This window comes from Oryzias latipes, chromosome 4 (assembly GCF_053564925.1).
Source record: "Oryzias latipes strain Hd-rR chromosome 4, Olatipes_Hd-rR_3.1".
Lineage (NCBI taxonomy): Eukaryota > Metazoa > Chordata > Actinopteri > Beloniformes > Adrianichthyidae > Oryzias > Oryzias latipes.
Window position 1 is genome coordinate 12,662,714 of NC_136240.1, and position 25,669 is coordinate 12,688,382.

Below are 25,669 nucleotides of genomic sequence, written 5' to 3' on the forward strand. Positions count from 1 at the left end.
TTGAGTGAGTGACAAAGTTTGTGAATAAATGGAAAGTTTAGAAGAATTTCACCCAAGACCAAAATGTTTCTGCAATATCAGTTTTTGTTCTTTCATTGTTACCAAACAGAACAACAATTTGGTGTCCTTATGTTATTAACAATTATTAAATTTATTTTTCCATAAAGCCATTTAAAAATAGGGAAATGGGAGTCTAAAACCCATTTTCATGTTTTAAAAAAATTGGAGAAAAAAATAAAACAACAACAACAATTCATAGTTGGCCCCAAGCTGATCACCAGTGCCCGAAAGAAACTCCACTGATCTTTATGAACATCCCGGAATGTGGGGATTTGGAATCAGTTGCTGAATCTCAGCATCTTTCTGCGTTGAGTTTTGTCATTAATAATGAGAAGTACTCACTAGGCTATAGTTATGAGGGGCCGTATAAGACATTATTTATTCTGAACCATTCACATTCATAGTAGTTTGTGTCTTCTTCCCACTTTGACCCTGCAATCCAATTGCTGCAGGCAAAACATGAACCCTCTATTAGAAATATAGCACTTTTTTAATATGTGGGACCACCAGAAAACAATATTTATTTTTTAGAAAATTCTCTGTATGGCATCAGTAGTGACGACTTCTCAAAGTTTTATGAGCGAAACCAACGTCCTCAACTTTGCCTTTCAATATCGCTTAACCAGTGTTTTGGTCCCTTTGGCTCTCCGTAGTCCAAATTTTGTTTCCGTAGAGACGGTTTTAGAGGCAGAGACGGTCAAATTGAGGATAACGGTTCGCCGTAGGTCCGTTCAGATTTACCTAACTGGAAATTTAAAAGGTAAGATTGCGAGTTAACTTACAACAAGTAGCCACTGATTGTTGATAGTTAGCTTTTAGCTGACGCTCAGACTGCGGAATCACAGTTATGCTAATCGCTAGCTAGATGATGATCGATGTTTGGACAGGTCAGATGACTATATTCTAAACAAAAACACAGTTTCTAACACCGCATGTTAGACTGCATTTTAACGTTGTATTAACATTTCGGTCCTTGATATTATTCTCATATTAAACCTATACTTGTTGATTGTTTTTTTTAACATAATATTTTAGGTACAAACAAACAAGGCAAAAGGACAACACGGATCTTCTTTTTTTTAAACCCAAAAATGTCCTTCAGAGACTTAAGAAGTAAGCTTTGCTTTGTGTCATCTTAACATTTCATATATATAACTGCCGTCTCTGAACTATAAGTGAAGTTTTTTTTATTTTTTATTTTTTTATACTATAAGTGAAGTTGATTATAATGTCTGACAGATTTCATCGAAACGCTGACGGCTTTAGGCTACCCGCGCCGGATATCCACGGAGAATTTCAGAACGCCTAACTTTCCTCTCGTGGCCGAAATCCTGATTTGGCTCGTGAAGAGGTAGGCATGATGAACTTTCAGAATGGATCGGAACCAGGTTGAAATACACCTTCAAACGGTTAACCTGCCTCTCAACTATCATGAGTGGACTGAATTGGCACTTTAGTGTCTTTGCATTGATTTAGTCTTTTTTATTTTCTTGTTCTCTTCCTTTCTCTCATCAGATATGAACCTCACAATGAAATCCCCACAGACGTGGACACAGAAGCAGACAGGATTTTCTTTATAAAGACTGTAGCTCAGTTTATGGTAACACCATTTCTCCCAGTCTAGGCTGAGAACTGGATTACCCACTCTTGATGGCTGCTGCTATCCATCCTTTCATTGTGTTGTAGGCTGCAAAGGCTCACATCAAGCTTAACACCAAGCGCCTCTATCAGGCAGATGGCTACGCAGTCAAGGAAATGCTGAAGATCTCCTCAGTTCTCCACAGTGCAATGAAAACGAAGGAGATGGCACTGGAAGACCGAGCAGAGGATGACAACAAGTTCAGATCGGACATTGGCTCACGGGTGAATTCATTTTTTTTTTTAGATTTAAAACTACATTTGTTTTACTTCCTCTTTAGAAACCACAATTATCATGTAAGTGTGCAGTTTAAACCCACCGTGGATTAGGTTTGGATCATTTAGTAATGCGAGAAGGTGTTCTGTTGAAATCCACACACATTTCTGGTGTCTGGGCATTTTTAGTGTCTAATAATTTAAATTTCTTTGATTCAAAGCTATTATTATTGATCCTTGAAAGTCATGGGACGAGATGACAGTGAAAGTTTATTGACGCAACACTACAGGGGCGGGGCTAGGACATTAGAAATGGGTGGTGGGAGGTGGGCAGAAAACTTGGAAAGCTGGCAAATCACCACAGTGGAAGGCCAATACAAATGAAAGGATCAATCTTTCTAACAGTTTTATTAATATTATTGTTTTTATTTCATTTAAAAATTGCTTTTCCAATGCCTAAAGAAACTTGTATTGATAAGTTCTTAATCGTCGATAATGACAACAAAAGATTTGGGGAGAGCAAGCGTGGGGCAAAGCTTTTTGCTGGGGGGAGGCTGCCCCCCTTTCCCCTGTAGCTCCGCCCCTTTAACACTAACTTAATAAATGCATCAGAAATTAAACCTGACATCCATGAAAGTTCTTGGTTTCAATTTTGGTTTTAGTTGATGCAGTGATGTGAAAGGTTCTTACTTTTGGTTTCTTATGTCTGTCTGAATCAGTTTCAATCATATTGGTGTCATCGATTTTTATTTAATTTGTTTTGTAGCAGGCAGTGTTTACATTTTGTCCTCATTCTGTTAATCATAGAATCTCATTTTTGATTTTGCTTTAGATTTCAGATCTTAAAGCAGCACGTCAGCTGGCATCTGAGGTCACAACCACGGGAGCTTCTCTGTATGATTTACTAGGAAAAGAGGTGGACTTAAGGGTGAGAAAAGCACAATATGTGTTTTTTAATATCATTCACTTGTCTGTTATTGTTGCCTATGTTACTTAAAGAAGCCATGTAACACAAATATTTGATGATGGCATGATGTGTCTTTGTTTTCATAAACAGCTTTCAAAAACAATTGCAATCCTTCTTTCTGACAAATATATCAACACCAGTAACGATTAAGATCATTTGTGCTTCTTTCTCACAGGAAAGGAGAACTGTCGCCATCGCGCGACCCCTCGACATAAATGAAACCGAAAAGGCCCTGAGAGCTGCCACCAAGGACGTTTTGGTTAGTGGACGTATTTTCTGAAACAAATTTTCTTTTTCCTCGTCCGCTTACACTATTTAAAACAAAAGCATTTCATCAGCTGTGTTCACTTTTTCAGTTTTTTTTCTTCTGTTTTCTAGGAAAATGTGGCTAAAACAAAAGACATGTTGAACAATGTTGTGTCTGATGAAGCCAGTTTAGATGCCAAGATAGAAAGGAAGAAACAGGATCTGGAGAGGCATCAAAAGAGGCTCCAGACCCTGCAGAGTGTCAGGTCTGCGGTGTGATGAAGAGCACAGATACTAGAAGAGAAATGACAGATTCTTTTATTTACCAAATGCAGCCTGTTTTATAGAAGGATAATTGTTCTTCCTTTTCTCCTTCAGGCCAGCATTCATGGATGAATATGAGAAGATAGAAGAGGAGCTGAAGAAGCAATATGACCTTTACGAGAAGAAATTCCGAAACCTCAGCTTTCTGGAGTCTCAGCTGGAGGAACACCACAGACTAGAAAAGGAAAGGTTTGAGGTACGGATATAGAAGCACTGAGGGCTTCTCATTAGTTTCTTTTAAATTGAGTTTTTGATTAATAATAAACATTTCAAATATGTTTGCCTCAGTCAAATGTGACACTGTCTCTTTAATGCTAGAAAACCAGAATATATTTTTTTCTTCCATTACTTTTTTAGACAAAGATAATAAAAGCAAAAGATAACTGTTCTTTGAGTGCAGAAGGATCTGTTTTTTTCTGCAGAAAATGATTAAAAGTGCTTCACTTTCCATGGTCTGTGTCGCCTCTTTTGTAGGAAGCTGAAAACACTCTGAGGATAATGCAGCACAAACTGAGAGAGGAGAAACTTGACCTGATGAGGGGCTCCTGTGAGATCAAACACACACTTTAAGCAAAGTCCCATGTCCCAAATATCTTTAGCTCAAAGCAGTTTCTTGATTATTTCTTCTGAAGTGACAAATGAAGACTCTGACTTGGGCGTCATTGAGGATGAAGGTTCCGACAGCGACCTTGAAGAATCTCGGCCTTCAAAGCCGCGGCCCATGAGAAACGGCCTCATGACTGGTAAGCAGACAGCTTGAAGAAGAACATAATCTCTCAACGTGTACATAGTAAACCAACCTTAAAAAAGGAGAAAAAAGCGTTCATTTAGGTTTTCTCAAAGGAAAACTTGGATTCTAAAACTTGGTTGAACTGCTAAATGTCAAAGAGACTGTACCCCATGATCCCAGCTCCCACAGTGCAAAAAGTATACACCAACCACCAAAAGAGTACAGGTTGTCTGTTAATAACAAAGCCATTCGCACTCTATTGCCTTATATTTTATAGTTTTAACCTTTGATTGAGCTTAAGCGTAATTGAGCTTTGAAGCAGGAGAAGTGGAGCCTTTCAATTGCAGAAAAAAACTTTATGAAAACTAAGATGATGACATATATAAAGAGACCTTAGAACTGTGAGCAGAAAGGAAATTTTCTCTATTATTTTAAGCATTAAAAAAATCTCTGTTTAAAGTGTTCCTCTGTGCTTTACACAGAATGTGTTTAGAGATAGTTTTGACCATCTTTACCATTATCAGTTCACTTTTAAGTTGTGTCTGAATTCCTTCACTACTCACTATTTATTGCACTAAAGAGTGCGATAAATCACCATTTTGTGAGCTGTCCGAAAACAATTCCAAAATTCAGTGCCCTTTGGAAGTCTCTGCAAAAAACTAGTGTGCATCAATGCTCACTAGATTGGCAAATGTAGACCACAATGCATTGCATTTGAATGTTTTTTTTCATGTGAAAAAACATATTCAAATTCATTTTTTATAAATCATTCAAGTCTTTTTTAGCAGAACCCAGTGGATTCATAAATAGTATTTGTAAAGAAGAATTTCTGGAAATTGATGATGTCACATTTGCCGTTTAAAAGAAACACATGAGGATGATGTCCGAACTGTTTTTAAAATCCAGTCCCACACTATATGGATGCTATGGAGTAGTGAGGGAATTTGGACCTTGTCTTAAAGTTATTTAATCCCAAAATTTAAAGCTAAAACGTAAAAAAAAAAATCCAGAAAATCCATGAAACTCTGGTTCTCAAAAATGCTTTTTTTTTCTTTTCCAACAAGGGAGAGGAGGACTTTTTATTGGTAACATGCAGGGTGGTGACAGCGATGAGGTTAGTGATGTTCTTACTCACATTGCTTCCTTCATATTCATTCCATGGGCTGAGACTTCCAACATTCAAAGGATTTATCGCTTTTTGCCTTTTGCAACTTTTGATGGTAATTCAACTTTACCTGATGTCCAGTTATCCTGTGTTTTCTGCTGACCTCACCACTTAGTCTTTTTTCATTAATGTTTACTCATATCTCATAAGGTATTTTTACCAGTGTCCAAAACATCAGTCCCTCAGTTCAAAAAACACCCGAAAGGAAAGGTTTGTGCAAGACAAACGCCCACTTTATGTTTTTTTTCCAGCTCCTTGTGTATTTGAAGGAAAAATCAATCCTCAAAGTAAATGTTGGGAAATATTTATACTACTTACAGAAGTTAAAAATGTCAGTAATATTCATTGAACATGCTTTGCAGACAAGAGCTTGAATAAGAGAAAAGGTGCTGTCGCATTTTTTCCATAAAACATCAGAGTATCATCAGAACGAGCTGCACCAACACTTCTCACTTTTGAGCTAAAGGTGGATTTTTCCTTTAAATGACTTGAGTTTTCTGTTCACGCTAAAAGGCTAGTGTGTCCTGTCTAAAGTAGTGGAAACATTTGACCTGGTTATGTGTTTAGCTAAATAATCAAAGCATAGATTCCCATGTGATTCTACAGCCTGTGTGCAGAACCCGTCGAGTTTCTCCTGTTAGATTTGACTGCTCAGAACAGACTATTGCTCATGACTTTATCCCTGTTAATCTAGACTGATGACAGTGAAATCGATGTGGACGACGACGATGATGAGGAAGATGAGGAAAGAGAGGAGGAGAGCAAGGATTTGGAGGATGATAGTTTCGAAGGTCCCATGTCTAGAAACAACCGTCCTTCAATTGGAGCAGTGAGGCCTGCTCTGCTGGATGAAAGTGATAATGACTTTTAAGAAAAGAGCTCACCAAATTCTATAATTTGTCTGTTTCTAACTTGTATTTTAAGTTGGACCATGATATCAGCTTATCTCAAACGTATAAACATTGTTATTTACAGCATATATGTGGAGTGAAAATAGCCTCAACGGATTTGAGACTATTTTCTCTTCACTTTATGATGTAGCTCTTGTTTTTGACTGTATGAACTATCAAAATCCCTAACTGCATAGTAGTTTTGTTGTCTGTTTGTAATTCTTAAATTATTTTAAAGCCTTTTAATACATAAAAAAATAAAGAAATGGTTGATGTTTCCTTTTATGATGGAAAAGTAAAAAGCCTTTATCTAATTATTTGTTGTACTTATTATAGACATTGTCTATTTTTTTGTTTTGTGCCCACTACAATAGACACAGAAAGACTTAATTATTAATATTTCCAAAACGTTTTGACTTAAATCAGTGTGAATACAGTTTTTTTTTTTTTACAAATTTATTACCGATAAGTATAAACGCAATTACAAAACATGAATGAGTGCAAGTTTTTTTTTTCCCCAGATGCTTATTGTAAATATCAGGTAAAGTCCAAAGATATCAATATACATTGTACATTAATGCAAACTTATAAATAAAGAATGACATAAAATGAAATGCCAGTAAGAATAAATAAAAGTACAGAATGAGTGTGTAAAACAATGTTTGACATAACATTACAATTTTTTTTAAAACAATTTTATTTTGTAAAATAAAGGACGTTTTAAAACTTTTTGAAAAAGTAATTTATTTAGCAAAAATGTATTTAAAAAAAATAATTGAGATTTAGTTGGAAAATGTACATTTATACATGTAAAAATTAGAGTGGAAAAATTTGATTAAAACTTAACTCCTGTTGATGGAAACCAAACAATATACGTTTTAAGCAAAGAAAAGGGGACCATACATTTCTTTGTAACTAAAGATAATATCACAGAAAATTTGCCAAAAAGATTTTAGTGGGTTTAATTATACGTTTTTTGCAGGATAACATCGATTGCAGAAAAATATTTTTTTTGTTTGTTTTTTCTTTTTTTTGTCAGGAAGTACTTTAAAAATGTATTAAAAATTTGTAGAATACAGTAAAAAAAATTATAACAATACATTATAAGAATAGATTGCTTAAAATGTCCACTAAAAACGACCTAGCTTCGTGACGTCATCATCGTGCGCGACGATCGCAGGGAGGAGGTAGCGGATGCCTCTTCGAAACAAAACATTCGCAAACTCACGAGTTGCTTTTCCTCTCTTTCTGGTAAGTGACAGTGTCTGTATTAGTGCATTATTTATATCACGTTAACCTGCAAATGGAAGGATTTACTCCTTAAACAAACCAGTGCTGTTTAGCTAGCCATATTCATAGAAGCTAAACAGTGCTAGTTAGCATTTCTGATTAGCACTCCTGACATTTGGAGTAGGAGTTACTTTCTATTTTATCATCTCCGTAGTTGTAGATTAATCTTTACATATAGTCGTTATTTTTAGTTGGTACAGATTTTAAGTTTTTTTTTTCTTATCTTAACTTTTTCTTATCTTAGCATCTCTACTACGATGTTACAGATACTAGCTGCTGTTGCTTGCAAAGTTCTGGTTATTATTACCTTCATCAATTCGTATTAAACTCCCTTCTGTCATAGAATATGGCATTAAACATATTACACAATGACTACAAGGTCAAACAATGTTGAGAAGGAGGATGTTGTGTGGGTTTCAAACTGTCCCTATGCCTATGTGCATCATCTTCTCTTTCATCTAAGCAGCAGTTAAGATGCCAAAGAAGTTCCTAGGAGAAAATTCTAAGGCGGTTACAGCCAGAGCCCGCAAGGCTGAGGCCAAGGCGGTTGCAGATGCCCGCAAGAAGCAGGAAGAAGACGATGCCCGTTGGCAGGAAACTGACAAACATGTTCTCAAAAAAGAACAGAGAAAGGTGAGCCGACCTTTACGACCAAGAGCCAGGTATACATGTGGGACCGTACCAACAAGATTTCTTATTGTTCCATTAGAACACAAGTTTTGGAGGTTATCAATATATAGTCAACTTATAGTGAATGACAGCTGCCATGTCCTTAAAGGAATTTAGATGTGTGGGAGAATTCAACTGTGCTTATGTGTTATTATATTTCTGTTTCATAGGAATGTCAACAAAGCTTTGGCTATATGTTTGTATGCATGTTCATTTTTTAACATTTTTCTACAAAAAGGAAATATTTAGGTTTTTAACAAGCTGCAGTTTAAAAAAAAAAGTATTGTAAATGTAATGTAAATAAAACATTCTAAAATTCACCACGATATAGAGATCAAGTAATTTCTTTTTGAGAAAATGTTCTTTTTTTCATAAATTCAAATTTTTTAACCTTCTAAATTGTACAACTTTTAAGAAAATTATTCCATGTTTTTGTACAATAAAGATGTATTGTTTTGGTGTAGCTGTAGCACTGAAAGATGACGGGATTTCTGGCACAATTTGGGAACCATTTATTGTGGCTGCAGGATGACAAAGAGAAAAGGAGGCTGGAACTTCTCGAGAGGAAAAAGGAAAACCAGCGACTACTAGAGGAGGAAAGCTCTAAAATCAGAGGCAAATCTCAGAAAGAGAATGGATCTGGTGGAAAAGTGACACGTGCCCAAATTGAGGAGACGCTTCAGAACGAGCGGGGGGTGGAAGAGCCGATTAAGTCCAGAGGTAAGGTTCAGATTGTTAGGCCACATCCAAATTGCTTTCCTACGGCTTCTCCCTATCCCTACGTTTATCCCTCCAAAGAAAGAGATATGGGGAAAAAATGTTCGATGACATCATCTATAGTCGCAGGCTATCTATGTCAGCGCTTGGAAAATACCGGTACCTAACATCGGTTTCACCCACGTGAAGAGAAGCGTTTCTCCTCCTTGTCGCGGATCATCTTTCCAGGGGAGGGATAGCCAGTCATAAGTCGCTCCTCCTTAAAAAAAAAAAAAAAACTCTTTTGGACATAACTGAAGCTTCAAATGCCCCTACAGGAGGAGCCAGAGGGATAGGGGAGCATTTCGAATTCGGCCTTAGTTTACTTAAGACTGAAAATCTGTCACGAAATGTCTGGTATATTCAAACTGGGACTTTCTTCCTTCTTTGACATTGTTTGCTGTTTTAAATTATATAAAAACAATTCTTCCACAGAAAAAAGCCACTTGGAAACTCCATTGGAAGAGAACATTAACAGAATTGTCCCTGAAGAAGGAACTGTTGAAGCCAGATCAATAGAGGATGCCATTGCTGTGCTCAGGTACCAGTCACATGAACAATCCTCCTTTGGATTTGGCATTCATTTATAACTGGTCTTTCTTTTGTTTTTTTCTCAGCACGGGGCCTGAGGATCTTGACCGCCATCCAGAGCGCAGGATGAAATCAGCATTTGCAGCCTACGAGGAAGAAAACATGCCACGTCTAAAACAAGAAAATCCCAACATGAGGCTGTCGCAGCTGAAGCAACAGTTGAAGAAGGAGTGGGCCAAATCACCAGAGAACCCCCTGAACCAGCGTTTTACCTCCTACAATTCAAAGTGAAGTCAATCTTCCCCACATAACTCTGCTAGAAACCTGCTTTCCTATGGACACTGGGGACTTCCCATTGGATAAAGTAATAATATGGAAAAGCGATTATCACTCATGAGACCTTCAGTGTTAAGAATCCATAAACAATTTCTGTGCCAGAAGACTCAAATCATTTGTTCCACAATTAAGGAGAGGCTTTTCTCATAATAAAATTAACTAATCATCCTGTTTGTGCACGTGACCTGCAGTCAAGCACATTAGAACCTCATTCATTAAAACTGTTTTTTAGCACTTGTGAGGAGATGAGAGGTCTGATGTTTTGAAAGGAACTTATTAAACATCATCATTCATCTGCATCTTGTGTTGCCTTTAACTGTGTACGATGGTCATCAAATGCATGTGAAGCTACGTTCACATCGCCCTCGGCAACGCGCGTTTAAGCGGCCACTCTAAACGGGCTTCCGCGTTCAAAACGTTCACATGCTGGTACGCAAGTTTCTACAAACGTTTTTGGGTACCACATACAAAACGTGACCATTGAACGCGTGTTGAAAGTTAAACCAGGTTGATCTTTGACAAATCAGTGACTCGCATTTGGTGGTGATGTTTGGATGGCGTCCCTTTTAATTGCGGATGTGCCAACCGTTTGAAAATTGATCGTGGAGGAGAAATTAACGATAGCGGTTTATGCCTGGCCGTAATTATACGACACCATGTCTTTCTTGTATGGGAACAGAAGTGTGAAACACAAAAGCCTGGAAATTACTAGATTTGCACCGCTTCAACATTTCTCACCAAGACAGACGTGCAAGCAAACAGTAGAAAAAGAGGAAGCCCCTCCCTGTTTGTCCAGTGTGAACACCATCACCATGCACATTAAACATGCATCACGTGTGTACGTAGCTTTCAGACGCACCGGCTTCACTCTTTCCGGCGCTTAGAAAACCTTTTATTCGGGTAAAAAAAAATTCATGTAAAACATCAACTTCTGAAATGTTAGTGATGGTCTTTTTCCTCATGTGAGTCAACAGATGTTTTTCCTGAAGAATTTCTTTTCAGAAATTTTAAAACAAGCTGTCTCAGCCAATCCACTGACTTTGAAAATTTATAAATTAAACATTTAAGATAGAGCTTAAAAAACACACAAAATAACGTACATTAATGGGCAATCCTTAGTAAACAGCAAATTAATAGGATTTAGTTTTCACATCTTTATAGTGTGCTAATGTTGTTGCAGTTTCTTTACTCATTTACTTTAAGAATTTAAACTCCTCCAGTTGCTAGATGGTTTAAAATTGCGCCTTTGATGAATTCTTTGAGTCGAAAGGGGATTATTAAATCCGATCAAGTTCAGTTACTCTGTTTTAGTGCTGTCAGATAACACTGAGCAGTTCAGCTCCTGATGAAAAGCGTTCCCTGTCCAGCATGTTCTGCGCTGCTGAGGCAGCAGGCCTCCCTGGTTTATCTGATGCAGCAGAGCAAACAGGGTCAAGAGTGCATGAAAACGTGTCAGACGGGGTCGATACAAGCCGGCATTTTTGGGGGAGGATTTACAGCAATTGCAACCTTTTTTTTGTTTAAATGAGTAGTGGATTCGTTTTATTTGTTTTGGAAGTCAAATCAGCGAAATCCATAGAAATTCTTTCCACTGGGTTGATAATTTTAGCTTTTCTTTATGCATTTCATCACATCACCTTGTAGCACGATGGCCCTTTGCAGTTGCGTTTGTTAGATCTTGTAGGATGCAGCTGACGTGCCCCGCCATTCACAGGCTTGAGTCATCAGATCAAGGTTTTTTATTTTCATTTTTTCAAAATGGACACTTTTGTCCCACTGGGTCTTGTGGCGGCCGAGATAAGAGCATGTGCAAAGGCCTTTGAACCACAAAGCTTTCATGGCAAGTTCAACTGGCCTTCTGCTTTCCATTTTGAAATGAAAGCTAGCCATTTGGTTACCTTTCTAACCGACACACGCTGTCCCAGTTTATAGCTGTGCCTTTGAGCTCTTTGTGATGGTGGTCGGCTCAAACGCAGGTCTGATGTTGCAGGTTGTTTAGGGTTTGTTTTTTTTATATCTGCAACCCCTACCCACCTTTCCCTTCCATTTGCATGGTGACACTTCGCCAGCCAGCTGCTGCCGCCTGGCCCTTCCTTCATGTTGAATTCTAATCATTACTTTCAAAGGAAAGCGTCACCTAAGCTCCTTTATCAAGTGTTTGATAAAGGCTGGGAGGAGGCAAGCCGCTGTCCAACACCCACTCAGACTCTCCTCTTCTTAAGACGTGCTCAGGAAACAGGGAGCTCCTTCTGTTTGTAGCCCACTTCTTTGAGTCTGGACAAAACAGGACATGGAGGAAGAAGGTAAGCATCACCTGGTGGCAATTTGTTCCTTTTCTTAGTCAGGTGCAATGGTGAGAACCTTAAGACAAGAAAACCATTTATTTGTCCCTCAGTTAAGCCCCAAAATATGTGTAAGTATGAAAACCTACATACTAAACATTTTAGTATTTTCAGTAGTTAATTGTTGATTTTTTTGCTAAATCTTTTTAGTTGTTGCATAACTATTTTCAATGTAAATTCAGATTAATTTAAAACGTTTAAAGTTTTCTCCTTTACTCTAAAATTCTGGGCCGAAAACCAAAGCAAATTTTAAAAATAGCTTTTGCTGCTGGACACTAACGTGGCAGCAAATTATCGTCACATTGTTCCAAATGAAAACTATAAGGATTTTTCCTCTTCTTGATTGAGATAATCAGTTTTTCTCTGAGGTTTTGTGGTCACTTGGTAAATGAACAGGGGGGGCACATCTGCTTTTGACAGAGAGCTTTCCATTGACAGCCTCCTGAAAATGCAGTCTGAAATCAAACAAATCTTTGTTTTACCTTAAAAAAACAAAGAGGATGCTTTAGGACATTAGATATATAATTTATAATGAGATATATTGGCTCATAAAAGACGTTTTAATGCAAATTAACGGGTTACATGTTGTTTTCTGTCTCCTGCATGTGTTTGTCAGTGTTACTAGAGAAATGTTAATCTGCCGAGGTTCTCTTTTTGTTTTGGAGCAAGTATTTTTGTTTACACAAAGACAAATACTTATTTTTATGATAAGGTAAAAAATGTGTAGACATTTTATATTTTTACATTTTTTATAGTTTATATGACTTTAAAACTGCAAACATAAACTGTATTGCAGTAATACTTTGAAAGTGGAACTGTTTTTTTATTTTTTATTTTTTTATTATTCTGTGCATTTAGCTTTAAAATAAAGGTTCGATTCACAGTCTCCACTTGAACCTAGGGCTTTTTTTGTTCTGTTTTCTTACTTATTTGTTAAATAGCTTGAATTTTCATCTGGAATTTCTGTTCTTTATAATTTTCGTGTTTGTTGATTTTGCAGCACAGTTCATCATTCATTTACTTCTTATTGTTTTTTATTTTGAATTTTTTTTTAACGTTTAAATTTTGCAGTGATGCCATGAGGCTTATTCTAGTCAAACCCAGTAATGCAACACGACGAACTGAGTCAACGGGCGAGGTTTTTCATGATGGAGACCACGAACAATGTGTGTCTGGAGGTCCTGAGGACAAGCAGGACTCCTGCCCAGAAACCTCAGGGGACCGGTCTTCATCCCCGCAGGAGAAGAGTCAGTGCTGTGCTGAACGACTGAATGGCATCAGTCGCCCAAGAGGTCCGGTCCAGAGGTCCCCACTGAAAACTCAGAGCCTCACCTTATCTCAGCTGAGTGATCAGGATTGGCTGCTCCTCTGCAGCCAGGTTGGCGGAGTGGGAAATGATCTGCCGTCAGTGGAAATAACAGGGTCTGTTGTGGGGAAAAACTACGACAGATGTAGCTGTGCTTGTCCCGATGTTCCCCAAGATTCGGTCTCTCCCGGTTTTCAGCGTCAGTCTAAGCAGGGCACAGACTGTGACGGCATTGCAAGGTTCACAAAAAAAAGAAATCATTCATCGAGTCACTCCCAGTTTGTAGACACACGCCTTTTAACTACTCACAGGGTTTTAACACCAGAGCGTTGCAAGCCTGCAACAAACTGTCCACAAGATACAAGCCGACCTGATCAATTCAGCCCAAAAAAGCAGCCCTGCAGCAGCCAAACAACTCGCTCAAATTTGTTTAACATTCCTATGAACTCCACTGACTATTCCAGCACCAATGCAAAGCTGCATAAGCAGCCTGCGGTCAGCGCTCACATTAACTGGAGAGAACTGTTTGGAAAAGAACCACTGGTAATCCAGGAACCTCTAAGGAAAAAAGCCCACTGCTCAGTACCAGATGACCAAATCAAATCACCAGGAGATCCAACCTTTGTGCTTAAGAGCCGCCATCTTCCATACAGCCGTCAGAGCAGCTGTCAGTGGGGGAAGAGGTCAACGACGCCGGTCAGTCAGAAAAGCATCAAGTCTTTCTCAGTCAGCCATTGTAGCTCTTTTGAGACCCAGGAGTTGTTGGAGGAAAAAACAAGACAAATTCAGGTACATTTTTCTCCACTTCAATGAAAATTGTGTTTTGGGTGCTTTTAACATGTTCTCGTGGCATTTTTCTGATGATGGAGGACATGTATAAAGAAAATTAAGCTTAAAATTATATTTCTGAGTATTTCTTTATTCAAATCTTTGTGAATCAGGAGCTGTTAGGGGGGGGGGGGGGGGGGATCAAATTTCTTATGTAGAAAATGTGCTGTGCAGGTCACAAGCTCCCTGCTTCATTCTGTTGCATCCACTTGCAGATAAGTAGACCCATCTACGTCTTTGTTTTCCACGTGCCTGAATGGCTCCATTATTGCTCGCCATTTTTGTTGCACCGGTAATTTTAGGCTGAGGGTGTGAGAGGCTGTAAGCCAGCAGGAGAGAGCTTAAACAGCTTTCAGTTATGGGTGATGGGAATAGGGGCTGGGTTACTCTGTGCCAACAGTTCTGCCTTCAACTCCGGGGTGAATTCCTAATGAACTACAGCAGAAATGATGCCCTAGAAAACAACACAGGGTTCTTGATTTTGGCTAAAAGCTTCACAATCCTAATCAAAATACCACTGGGAACACTTTAAAACAGCTCAAAAGATGGTCTGAGTAGGTCTTTAAATGGGCTTTTTTCTAGAATCAGAACTTGGTTGTAGTTCTCATGGCATAACTAGGACAATGTGTACAATTCAGAAGTAGACTGAAACTATTGTACTGAAAGATTTGGGACACTGTAACTCATTGATAGCATCTCAAAGACATCCAATATGTTTCCAGTAAGGTAAATGCACTACAAGGTAGGCACACCAACAACTAAAAAGGAAAAAAAACAAAATCTTAAGTCTTTATTAGCATTATTCTGTTATTCTTCTGGAAGAATCTTAAATTAAAATCAAATAAATGCAAAGAAAAAAAGCCTTTTATGATCTTTTCTGCTCAGTTAGTGTGAAACCTAAGCTTGTTTGGATGAACATAGCACAGATATCCTGACATTAATAAATGTTTTTTGGCCAATTAGATAAAATTGATTTATTTCCCATGGCACACTGACCAAGTCTCACAGAACACTTCTGTAAGCTTCCAGATTCCCCTCTTCCCCATCGTTTGGCATGATTACAGTTTTACCTTCTCTTTCAGACAAATCCTCATCACCTCAGTGAATCTAAACTGACCCCCCCTACACACTCCCCTCTACTTCCTGACACCTCAGAAACTGTCAGCTCGATAAACGGAGACGTGGTGCGACCGTTCAGCAGCCACAGCACTTTGAGATCGAGCCTGTTGGATCTTCAGGCAGGCCAACAGCTTCTCCACAGTGCCATCCTAGAGGACGCCTTCTCCAAAGTTATCAGGGAAGACTCCAGGAAGGCCAACAGCAGGAACCAGGTCAGACCGGAAGGCAGCGTCCCACAGAAGAAGACAAAGGACATAAGCTACCGGCTGGGTCTAAGGAGAGCTCTCTTTGGGAAGCGAAAACAGCTGAGCGATTACGCCTTGGTCTGTGGGATGTTTGGAATAATCATCATGGTTGTTGAAACTGAGCTCTCCAGAGCCTTTTATAGCAAGGTATTTTGCCATAGTGTATCTATTTGGGTGTCTACAACACAATGCACTCACAATATTCACATTTCTGCTTCCATTGTACACAGGAATCCACGTATTCTTACACACTGAAAAGCCTAATCAGTGTTTCTACGGCCTTTCTGCTTGGACTCATTTTGATGTACCATGCAAGGGAAATTCAGGTAAAATACACAACTTTATTTATGGCATTTTTGTTGTTTGGGTAAGAATAAAAACGAAATAAAATTAAAAATATACAAAAAAAAAATGACCAAAACAATAAATTAGATGACAGAAAATTATATTGGGAACTTTAAGTCTTTTCCATAACAATGTAAGATCATTTCTATTTCATGACTAATAAACATTTTGTTTATTAGGAAAAACGGCATTTATTTTCCATGTGTGTTTCAGCTTTTCATGGTGGATAATGGTGCGGATGATTGGAGGATAGCCATGACCTTGGAGCGGATCCTCTTCATTGCGTTGGAGCTCGTTGTCTGTGCCATTCATCCCATTCCAGGCCAGTACGTGTTTTCATGGACAGCTCGACTGGCCTTCAACTACACCTCATCCCCGTCTGATGATGATTTTGACATCATCCTCTCTGTGCCAATGTTCCTGCGCCTGTACCTGATTGGCCGGGTGATGCTGCTCCACAGCAAGCTTTTCACAGATGCTTCTTCACGCAGCATTGGGGCGCTGAACAAGATCAACTTTAACACTCGTTTCGTCATGAAGACCCTAATGACCATTTGCCCCGGCACAGTGCTGCTAGTCTTCAGTGTAACCTGTTGGATTATTGCAGCTTGGATTGTGCGCATATGTGAGAGGTATGACAAAAAATCTCTTAACTATTTAGTTTGAACATTAAATATCATGTCTTTTTTTTGGCAGATTAACATGTTTTTAAAGAAAGTGACATTAGTAGTCATTTTTTATCAGAGCATTTTTCTCTTCTCAGTCTATCTGTATCTCATAAAACAGTGGCTGCCTGCAGCCAGGTGTCATATCTCAACAGGTATCACGACACACAGGAAGTAACCAGCACCTTCTTGGGAGCAATGTGGCTGGTCTCCATCACCTTCCTGTCTATTGGATATGGAGACATGGTCCCACACACCTACTGTGGAAAAGGTGTTTGCTTGTTGACAGGAATTATGGTGAGATTTCAGTGTTTACACTTCAGGCTTTTGGATTCATTTTCCTTCAAGGAAGATAGCAAAGCGCTATTTAATTATACGCCATGTACCATTTATGTCACCCACATCCCTCTGTTGTAAAAAAAAGCAATTTCTTATTTGTCATCTTAATTTGTCACCACACAACACACTTTTTGTGGTGATTCTTTGTGTCTCAACAATGTTCTCTGGTTGGGACTTTCAACACTGAGATGTCTGCAGGCTTCTTGAACCCCATTTGCAACGTGCCAATGTTGTCATTTTATGTTCCGGCTGATGCTCTAATGCAATGTTTTTCAACCAGTGTGCCGCGGCACACTAGTGTGCCGTGGGAGATGGTCAAGTGTGCCGTGGAAAATTGCCCTCATTAACTGATCTAAAAGCAATTATTACAATCTCCAGGAAATCAGCTCTTTGTTCATCCAAACAGGCCCTGATAAAACACTGAGAAGTTAAGAATATGAAATATCATAAAATTAGTTTTTCTTTGTGTTTATATGATTCTATTAAAGACATTTTGATAAGAATAATGGGATACCGCGATTTAGCTGCAGCTATAACTGTGTAAGCAAAAGTCCCGCCCCTTTAACTGTCTCCACCAATCATTCTTGAAGGCTTAATCACATGTCATCAGTCTGACCAATCAGAAGAGAGGATGGAAGCAAGGAAGTATTCACTTCCTTGTTTCGATTTAGCGCAAAAAAGTCTCTCTGTTCTAACAAAAATACCAGCTAAAGCTCGTCTTTAGCGGTGTAGCTTTCCACATAATCTGGTTTCAGACTGGAACAAGTGAACAGAATCATGAAGCTCAAAGACGCTGGTCTTTCCGCGGTCGGCGGATTACGGGCACTACATCTCCCATGATGCAGTAAAGTGACTGTCTTAGCGCACAATGAGTCTCTCCTCTTAACGTCTTAAAACAACGAACACACATCAAACAGTTTTTGAATCTTTTGACTTAATTTTTAATACATCTTTTAGAAAAAACAGCTGCAGCTTCCAGCGTTTTCTGCAACAATTATCACAAAAATGCATGTGAGATTGCAGAGCGGCTGTAGATCAATAAAGACTGAGCTTTTTCTTTTTTTTTATTTATCTATTTTTTTGGATGCTGGTGTGCCGCGGGATTTTTGTCAAGGTTAAAGTGTGCCGTGGCTCAAAAAAGGTTGAAAAACACTGCTCTAATGGTCTGTTTGCAGTTTCTGTTTACTTTCTTGTTTGTATTGTGGGCTCCCATATTGGATTTGTTTTATATCCCAAATACAAAGAATTTGTCAAATTTTTCGTACAACTATGCATGTAACTGCATCACTTGTCAGCCACATTTTTTGATGTTTCATTTAGTGCAATTTTGTTGAGTTTGTTCCATTAACATCAATTTACAACAGAAATCATCTGAAGGCAGCGCACAAAAATCCAACCTTACATATTTCAAAGCTGAGTGTAGCTCAAATTTTTATAATTCAGTATAATTAAAGCCAAATTTGACAACTGCTTCTCCTACACTCATATCTGTATATTGGAGATTCCTCATGGATAAACTTGTTTGTTTTTTTCTGTAATGAAAGTATGAAGGTTTAAACTGTAATCTTAGTTTGGTCTTCCTCTGCAGATGTTGCCTTGGAACATACAGGAAACTTCCCTTCACTGCCTCCTACAGTGACTGTCCTTTTTCTCCCCAGGGGGCGGGCTGTACAGCCTTAGTGGTGGCTGTAGTTGCCAGGAAGTCTGAGCTCACCAGGGCTGAAAAACACGTCCATAATTTTATGATGGACACTCAGCTCTTAAAAAAGGTTGGTTTCCACACACAAATACCATTGTAGTATGTAGTCACGTTCATATTGTACTGGTACTAACTTGAGTTGTGTAAACACACTGGTTAAAGGTTAGCTTAATTCGAAATATTTTTGTTCCCTTAACAACCCTTTCTTTTAGATAAAAAATACAGCAGCAAATGTACTGCAGGAGACGTGGCTAATCTACAAAAACACCAAGCTGGTTAAAAAGATTGACCACGCCACTGTACGCCACCACCAGCGGAAATTCCTGCAGGCCATCCACCAGTAGGTGCCAATAAGCAGCATGTATAGCACATCAGAGTCTCCAGTTATCCTCTGTAGGTTATCTTTAATAAAAGTGATCCTGGTGTTCACCTTAAGGCTGCGAAGAGTCAAAATGGAGCAAAGAAAGCTGACTGACCAGGCCAATACAGTTGCTGACGTTGCCAAGGTTTGTAAAAGCAAATTTCTTTCGTAAATCAAACATTTGTATTTTCCTAATTTGTTAAAAACAATCAATTTTAATTGCTGTTGTAATTATTATATTCTTGATTTCATTATTTACATGTACGCTTCAAAACAATAGAACTTTATATTGTTTTATGAATACATAAATTTGTATTTTAAACTATTACTGCAACCTAACTGTCATTAGTACTAATAGTTGTTGTAGTATTGATTTGACTTTCTACTCAAAGAATTTACACCAATTCACAAGATTGAAACCAGCTATGTTTTTTTGTCTGACTCTTGATGCTGAACTCATCATGAGTGCACGGTCTCTTTTTCTCCCCCCAGACTCAAAACATGATGTATGATCTGGTGTCGGATTTGCAGCATCGAAGCAGCGAGCTGGACAGGAGGGTCGTGGTTTTAGAAGAAAAACTGGACTCCCTCCTTCTTGACATGCAGTCACTGCCTGTGGTTCTTTCCCAAGAAATAACAAAGCTGCATAAAGATTTCTTGGATGATTTAGCAGGCCGCGTTCACTTCCTCTCATCCTCCTATAGCACTGAGTGTTGCTCAGCGCCTGCTAAACAGCTCTGTCCAGAGTTCACCCCCATAGACACAACATACAGCTGACAGGCCTCACGGGTTCTTTTTAGGGTGGGATATTTCCTCTCCCTGAGCTGAATTTTCCAAACAGCTCCCCTTCTAAAGTGGGAAAAAAAGTTATTTAATCACAAAATGTCTGAAAGGCAATACTTTACTACTAATTTGTGATGCAGAAAGTTGTTTTATTTCTAATTTAAAGTCCTATTCCAATCATCTTTTGATTTATTTTCAAATTGTTCCCAGTTGTCTTTTAGTTACGAAAATGCCATTTTCATCTGAACTCAGAAATCCTGTGTTGTTTTCTAGTACATAGTTCCTGCAGAGCGGCAGTAGTTCAATAGAAATTCATATATGAGTTGTGGGCAGAACTGTTGGTGCGCAGTGAGTCTGTCTTCGACTTCCCATCATCCATTTGTTTATACTCTCCCCCGCTGGCTTAAAGTCCTTTACAATCCCAACATAAAAATACCTGTGTAACAAATATTGTAATAAACAAATATTGGAACAATACAAGCTGTAAAGTTTTCGGCCAGCTCAGACGAGGAAAACAAAGATGTGCATGGATTTATTTGTTTGCAGGTGGATGCATCAGAATAGAAGCAGAGAGCTTGTGCCCCGCCGATTATGGTTTGTACCAAACAACTACAAGTGTTTTCCAACAGCATTTCTTCATCTGCTCCTGATTGTCAACTGCGTAATAAGTTTATTTCAGATCAAATCAACATTTACCTGAAAAAAAAAAATAAGTCAACACACAACTTGGAAAATAGGATTTGAAAGGGGAATGGAATGGAGTCGCCACGATTTGAATAAAGAAATACTCAGAAATGCAGTTTTAATCTTAATTTTTTTTTTATATATATATTCCACATCATGAGAAAAATGCTACAAAACATTTTATGGTCTGTAAGGTTTTTTTATTATTATGTTTAAATACACACATCTTTAAAGTAATTCACATAACAGTCAAAAAATCTTTTTTGTTCTGTTCATAGTTTATTTTAATGCAGCAACAATTCATTAATACGATGGCCGAGAGGTGCAAGACACATTTACATTTAAGATACAACCAACAAAAAATCCTGGTACAAACAAACAAAAAAAAAACAATCTCAGAACAAATAAACAAATACTAACACAAAAGCAAATAACGGAACAAATTACAAAGTCCTAAAACACAAAAGCAAATCCGGGTGAAAAGTACCAAATACAGAATCACAAAAACAATCTCGGTACAAATTAGCAAATCTAGAAACACAACAACGAAAGCTGAGAAACGGCTTCTAACAGAAAGGGAACGTCCTAAGTCTCGGAAGTGACATAATATAAATTTGTTTTTGGTTTTTTTACATTAATTAATTACAGTTTTTATGTGGACATTTAAAATACATGAGACAGTCCAAAAGCATTTTTTTTATTGTATTACTACTATAAAAATTACAGTAATGTTTAGCAAGGTAAAGTTATTGCATCACTTCCGGTATTAAGGGTATTGCCTTTCCGTTTGCAAAACACGACAGCAGAATATAGAGAGAAAAATTAAAGAAAGCGAGCAGCTGCTATCGGATGTGAACACTTTACCTTGCTAAACATTGTTGTAATTTATTGTAGTAATACAATTAAAAAAATGCTTTTAGACTGTTTCATGCATTTAAAATGTCCACAGAAAGAAAACACTAATAAATAACTTTAAAAAATCATACACAATTGGTTTTGTATTACGTCCCTTTCTGTTAGTAGCCGTGCCTCCGTTGTTGTTGTGTTTCTGGTTTTGGGCATTTGTGACGGGGTTGTTGTTTCTTTTTTGGTAATTTGCACCTGGATTTGCTTTTGTGTCTCAAGAGAACTCTGTAATTTCTTTCGTGATTTGCTGTTGGGTTTCATGATTTGTTGTTGTGTTTCATGATTTGCTGTTGGGTTTCATGATTTGTTGTTGTGTTTCATGATTTGCTGTTGTGTTTTCATGATTTGCTGTTGTGTTTCATGATTTGCTTTTGTGTTTCATGATTTGTTGTTGTGTTTCATGATTTTCTTTTGTGTTTCATGATTTGCTTTTGTGTTTCATGATTTGCTGTTGTGTTTCATGATTTGCTTTTGTGTTTCATGATTTACTGTGGTGTTTTTCAGTATTTGATTTGTTGTTGTTGTATCTTATATGTAAGCGTGTCTTGCACCTCTCGGCCACCATAATGAACCATGTTTATGACCACCAGGGACCGCATGCCAGCAGAGTTCCCCCCTGGGCCTCCCTGGCCCAGGCAGGAGTGATTTTGTGTCTTTTTGCGGGGTCGGCCTCGACCAGGGTTCATGGGAAGAGCCCCGGCCACCAAGCCCTCATTTGCGAGCCTAAGCTCCAGGCTTGGCCTGACTGCAATCTGTGTGTTGCAACTGGACCTTGTTCTTTCTGACTCAGTTTAGGGATGCTGAACCGCTCTTAGTCTGACTCGTCAACTAGAGCCTGTCTGTTGAGGGACACCGTGCCATTAGCATTAGCCCTGGACAGATTAGCTTCTAGGATCACTCGAGTGCGCAAACCCCTCCACCACGTTAAGGTGGCGGTTCACGGAGGGGATAAATTTAGTATGTTGCAATTCTTTCTTTTCAACTTTTTTCATGTTTTATTATTATTATTATTTTTAGAAATTAAATTAATTATAATAAAAATAAATGATCAACTTATTAAAAAATTTACAGGAACTGTATTATGTTGGGGCGGGGGGGACTGAAGTACTCAGAGAAAACCCACACAAACACACTTATTAGTGTGTCGCCCTTTTTTTTATTTTAAGTCCGACCAGATTTTAAATAACTAATAAATCAATTCTATTTTTTTACTGTCTTTTTTTCTTGTGTTCAATCAGCAGAAGGAATTCCAACAGTTTTCTTTTCTTCAATTCACAAATTTTAACTAATAATACTCTGAAAAGACACTACATTCTGGTTGGGTGGGGGGAACTGAAGTACTCAGAGAAAACCCACACAAACACACATATTAGTGTGTCGCCCTTTTTTTATTTTAAGTACGGCCAGATTTGAAATAACTAAGAACCGTCTCTTTCACTAGATCAGCCCCGTGGTACACAGAGGAACTGCGAATTCTTAAAAGACTTGGACGAACCATGGAACGAAGACTCATAAAAAACAACCTGACAGTACACAAACAGGCCTATCGAGACCATCAAAAACTCTACTGTAGAGCCCTTAAAATAGCCAGGCAAAAGTTCTATTCCCACAAGATCAATAGCAACACTGGAAATTCAAAACAGCTGTTTTCCACCATACACTCTCTGCTTAAGCCCCCCACACTTACCCATAGTGACGCTAGTGTCAGCAGCTGTGATAGATTCAAGGATTTTTTCACCAACAAAATATCTTCCATAAAATCTAACTTCCTGCCCACTACTACTATTCCCACCTCATCTGAAAACACGACTGTACCAACAGCTCCAAGGCCCCTTTCTGAATTCACACCCACTACACAGAAAGAAGTTGAGGCCATCTTAAGGACTATGAAATCCTCAACCTGCTCACTTGACCCCCTCCCAACAGCCCTGATCAAAGACAACATTTCAATTATCAGTCCAATTATCGCAACTATAATTAACCAATCACTACAAGCCGGTCATGTTCCCCTTGCTCTCAAAACCGCCATCATTAGACCACACTTAAAAAAACCGGCACTGGACCCTGATAACTTGGCAAACTATAGACCCATTTCCAACCTACCATTCCTGTCCAAGGTTCTTGAAAAAGTTGTCGCCGCTCAACTCCACCATCATCTCTCAACGCACAGCTTGTATGAAAAATTTCAGTCTGGCTTCCGGCCAGCTCACAGTACAGAGACAGCCCTGGTCCGAGTCATGAATGACCTACTCATGGCTGCGGACCAGGGCTCCCCATCTCTACTCATCCTTCTTGACCTATCAGCTGCATTTGACACTGTGGATCACGGCATTCTCCTTAACCGTCTTCATACTACTGTTGGACTCTCTGGGAACATACTCAACTGGTTTAAATCATATCTCACAAACAGGACAGAATATGTGGCTCTGGGAAATGCTAAATCCCACACACACACAGTCACCTGGGGAGTTCCTCAAGGCTCTGTTCTTGGACCTTCACTCTTTACCATCTACATATCTCCACTTGGACAAATCATTCGTAAACACAACATTTCATTCCACTGTTACGCCGACGACACACAATTATATGTAAAAATGAATTCCACTCCCACCATAACTTCTTCTGCCCTCCAGGCATGTCTCGAGGAGATAGAAGCATGGATGGCTGAAAACTCTCTCCAGTTCAACAGCAACAAGACTGAAGCCATATTAATCGGTACCCCTCACCAGATCAAAACATCCTCCACCAAAAGCATTCTGGTCTCTGGTCACAACATTCCACTTTCTTCACCTGTGATAAATCTTGGTGTCAAAATCGATTCTACTCTAACATTTGATCATCATATACGTCACCTCTCCAAAGTCTCTTTTTTCCATCTGAAAAACATTGCAAAGCTCCGCCCCTCACTAACCCAGTCTGATGCAGAAAAACTAATCCATGCTTTTGTCTCCTCCAGACTAGATTACTGCAATGCTCTCCTTGTTGGGATTCCTGGCAGGAGCCTGGAAAAGCTCCAGCACATCCAAAACTGCGCTGCTAGGGTCCTGACAAGGAGACGCAAATTTGACCACATCACTCCTGTCCTTCAGTCACTTCACTGGTTACCCATTCGTTCCAGAATTCAATACAAACTCTGTCTCCTCACCTACCAATGCGTCCATGGAACTGCCCCTGCCTACCTCAGTGAGCTCCTTTCCCTGCACGCCACTTCACGACTCCTCCGTTCCAATTTCACACACTGCCTTCATCAGCCAAGGACCAGGCTAACCACTATGGGAGACAGAGCCTTTCAGGCTGCTGCCCCTCGACTCTGGAACAATCTTCCACAATCCCTCAGAGCCCCACAAAGCCTTGGCACATTCAAAAAAGGCTTAAAAACTTTTCTTTTTAATAATGCTTTTTAGTACTTTCATTGTTGTTTTATTTTTGTCTTACCTTGTTCTTATTGTAAATCATTTTTATTTCTGCCTCCATTGTAGCGCTTTGGGATTTTATCTAAAATGTAAAGCACATTCTAAATAAAATTTATTATTATTATTATTATTATTATAATAAATCAATTCAAATTTTTTTATTGTCTGTGTTTCTTATGTTCAATCAGCAAAAAGAATTGCAACATTTTTTATTCTTCAATTCACAAATTTTAACTAATAATACTCCGAAAAGACAATACATTCTGGTTGGGTGGGGGGAACTGAAGTACTCAGAGAAAACCCACACAAACACACTTATTAGTGTGTCGCCCTTTTTTTTATTTTAAGTACGGCCAGATTTTAAATAACTAATAAATCAATTCAAAATGTTTTATTGTCTGTGTTTCTTATGTTCAATCAGCAGAAAGAATTGCAACATTTTTTTTTCTTCAATTGACAAATTTTAACTAATAATACTCCGAAAAGACACTACATTCTGGTCGGGTGGGGGGAACTGAAGTACTCAGAGAAAACCCACACAAACACACTTATTAGTGCGTCTGCCTTTTTTTTAAACGCCGGAATGGATTTTGACAAATTAATTAACCTTTTTTTTATGCCGGGACATGGTGTGTGTTGTGTTTGCACTTGTCCAGTAAGGGGGAGGCAGGCATTTTAAAAATGTGCATCCCCCTCAGGTCCCCCTTCTAACAAGTGACATTGCTTGTTAGGGAGGCGACTTAATGGGGGTACTCTATGTTAACCCCCCTCCCTCCATCAAACACATGCACACAACACACATATTTATACACCATA

The 25,669-nt window shown here is 38.6% G+C and overlaps 3 protein-coding genes across 6 annotated transcripts; all 3 read left to right on the top strand.

Moving 5' to 3' along the window:
- The first annotated feature begins 667 nt into the window (after positions 1-667).
- cluap1 (clusterin associated protein 1) lies at positions 668-6,502 on the top strand. Its single transcript, XM_004067742.5, has 13 exons — positions 668-820; positions 1,096-1,173; positions 1,300-1,411; positions 1,576-1,660; positions 1,747-1,923; positions 2,747-2,842; positions 3,057-3,140; positions 3,260-3,393; positions 3,506-3,647; positions 3,926-3,998; positions 4,084-4,194; positions 5,246-5,295; positions 6,041-6,502. The coding sequence occupies exons 2-13, from the start codon at positions 1,152-1,154 to the stop codon at positions 6,215-6,217; spliced, it is 1,263 nt and encodes a 420-aa protein (XP_004067790.1). The 5' UTR covers positions 668-820; positions 1,096-1,151; the 3' UTR covers positions 6,218-6,502.
- Positions 6,503-7,366: 864 nt separating this feature from the next.
- ccdc124 (coiled-coil domain containing 124) lies at positions 7,367-10,117 on the top strand. 3 transcript variants are annotated; one of them, XM_011473898.3, is made up of 5 exons: positions 7,367-7,487; positions 7,993-8,159; positions 8,723-8,915; positions 9,387-9,492; positions 9,569-10,117. In XM_011473898.3, exons 2-5 carry the CDS (start codon positions 8,001-8,003, stop codon positions 9,771-9,773), a joined length of 663 nt encoding a protein of 220 aa, XP_011472200.1. In that variant the 5' UTR covers positions 7,367-7,487; positions 7,993-8,000; the 3' UTR covers positions 9,774-10,117. The 3 variants fall into 3 exon arrangements, with proteins under 3 accessions (XP_011472200.1, XP_011472201.1, XP_011472202.1); XM_011473899.4 differs by having other exon boundaries at positions 7,388-7,487; positions 7,990-8,159; XM_011473900.4 differs by having other exon boundaries at positions 7,397-7,487; positions 8,660-8,915.
- Positions 10,118-11,279: 1,162 nt separating this feature from the next.
- On the top strand, positions 11,280-20,649 carry kcnn1b (potassium intermediate/small conductance calcium-activated channel, subfamily N, member 1b). 2 transcript variants are annotated; one of them, XM_020702315.3, is made up of 11 exons: positions 11,501-12,121; positions 13,232-14,255; positions 15,377-15,805; positions 15,889-15,984; positions 16,217-16,329; positions 16,465-16,635; positions 16,803-16,965; positions 18,666-18,776; positions 18,919-19,046; positions 19,143-19,212; positions 19,560-20,649. In XM_020702315.3, exons 2-11 carry the CDS (start codon positions 13,239-13,241, stop codon positions 19,842-19,844), a joined length of 2,583 nt encoding a protein of 860 aa, XP_020557974.1. In that variant the 5' UTR covers positions 11,501-12,121; positions 13,232-13,238; the 3' UTR covers positions 19,845-20,649. The 2 variants fall into 2 exon arrangements, with proteins under 2 accessions (XP_011472204.1, XP_020557974.1); XM_011473902.4 differs by having other exon boundaries at positions 11,280-12,121; positions 16,217-16,635.
- Positions 20,650-25,669: the final 5,020 nt, after the last annotated feature.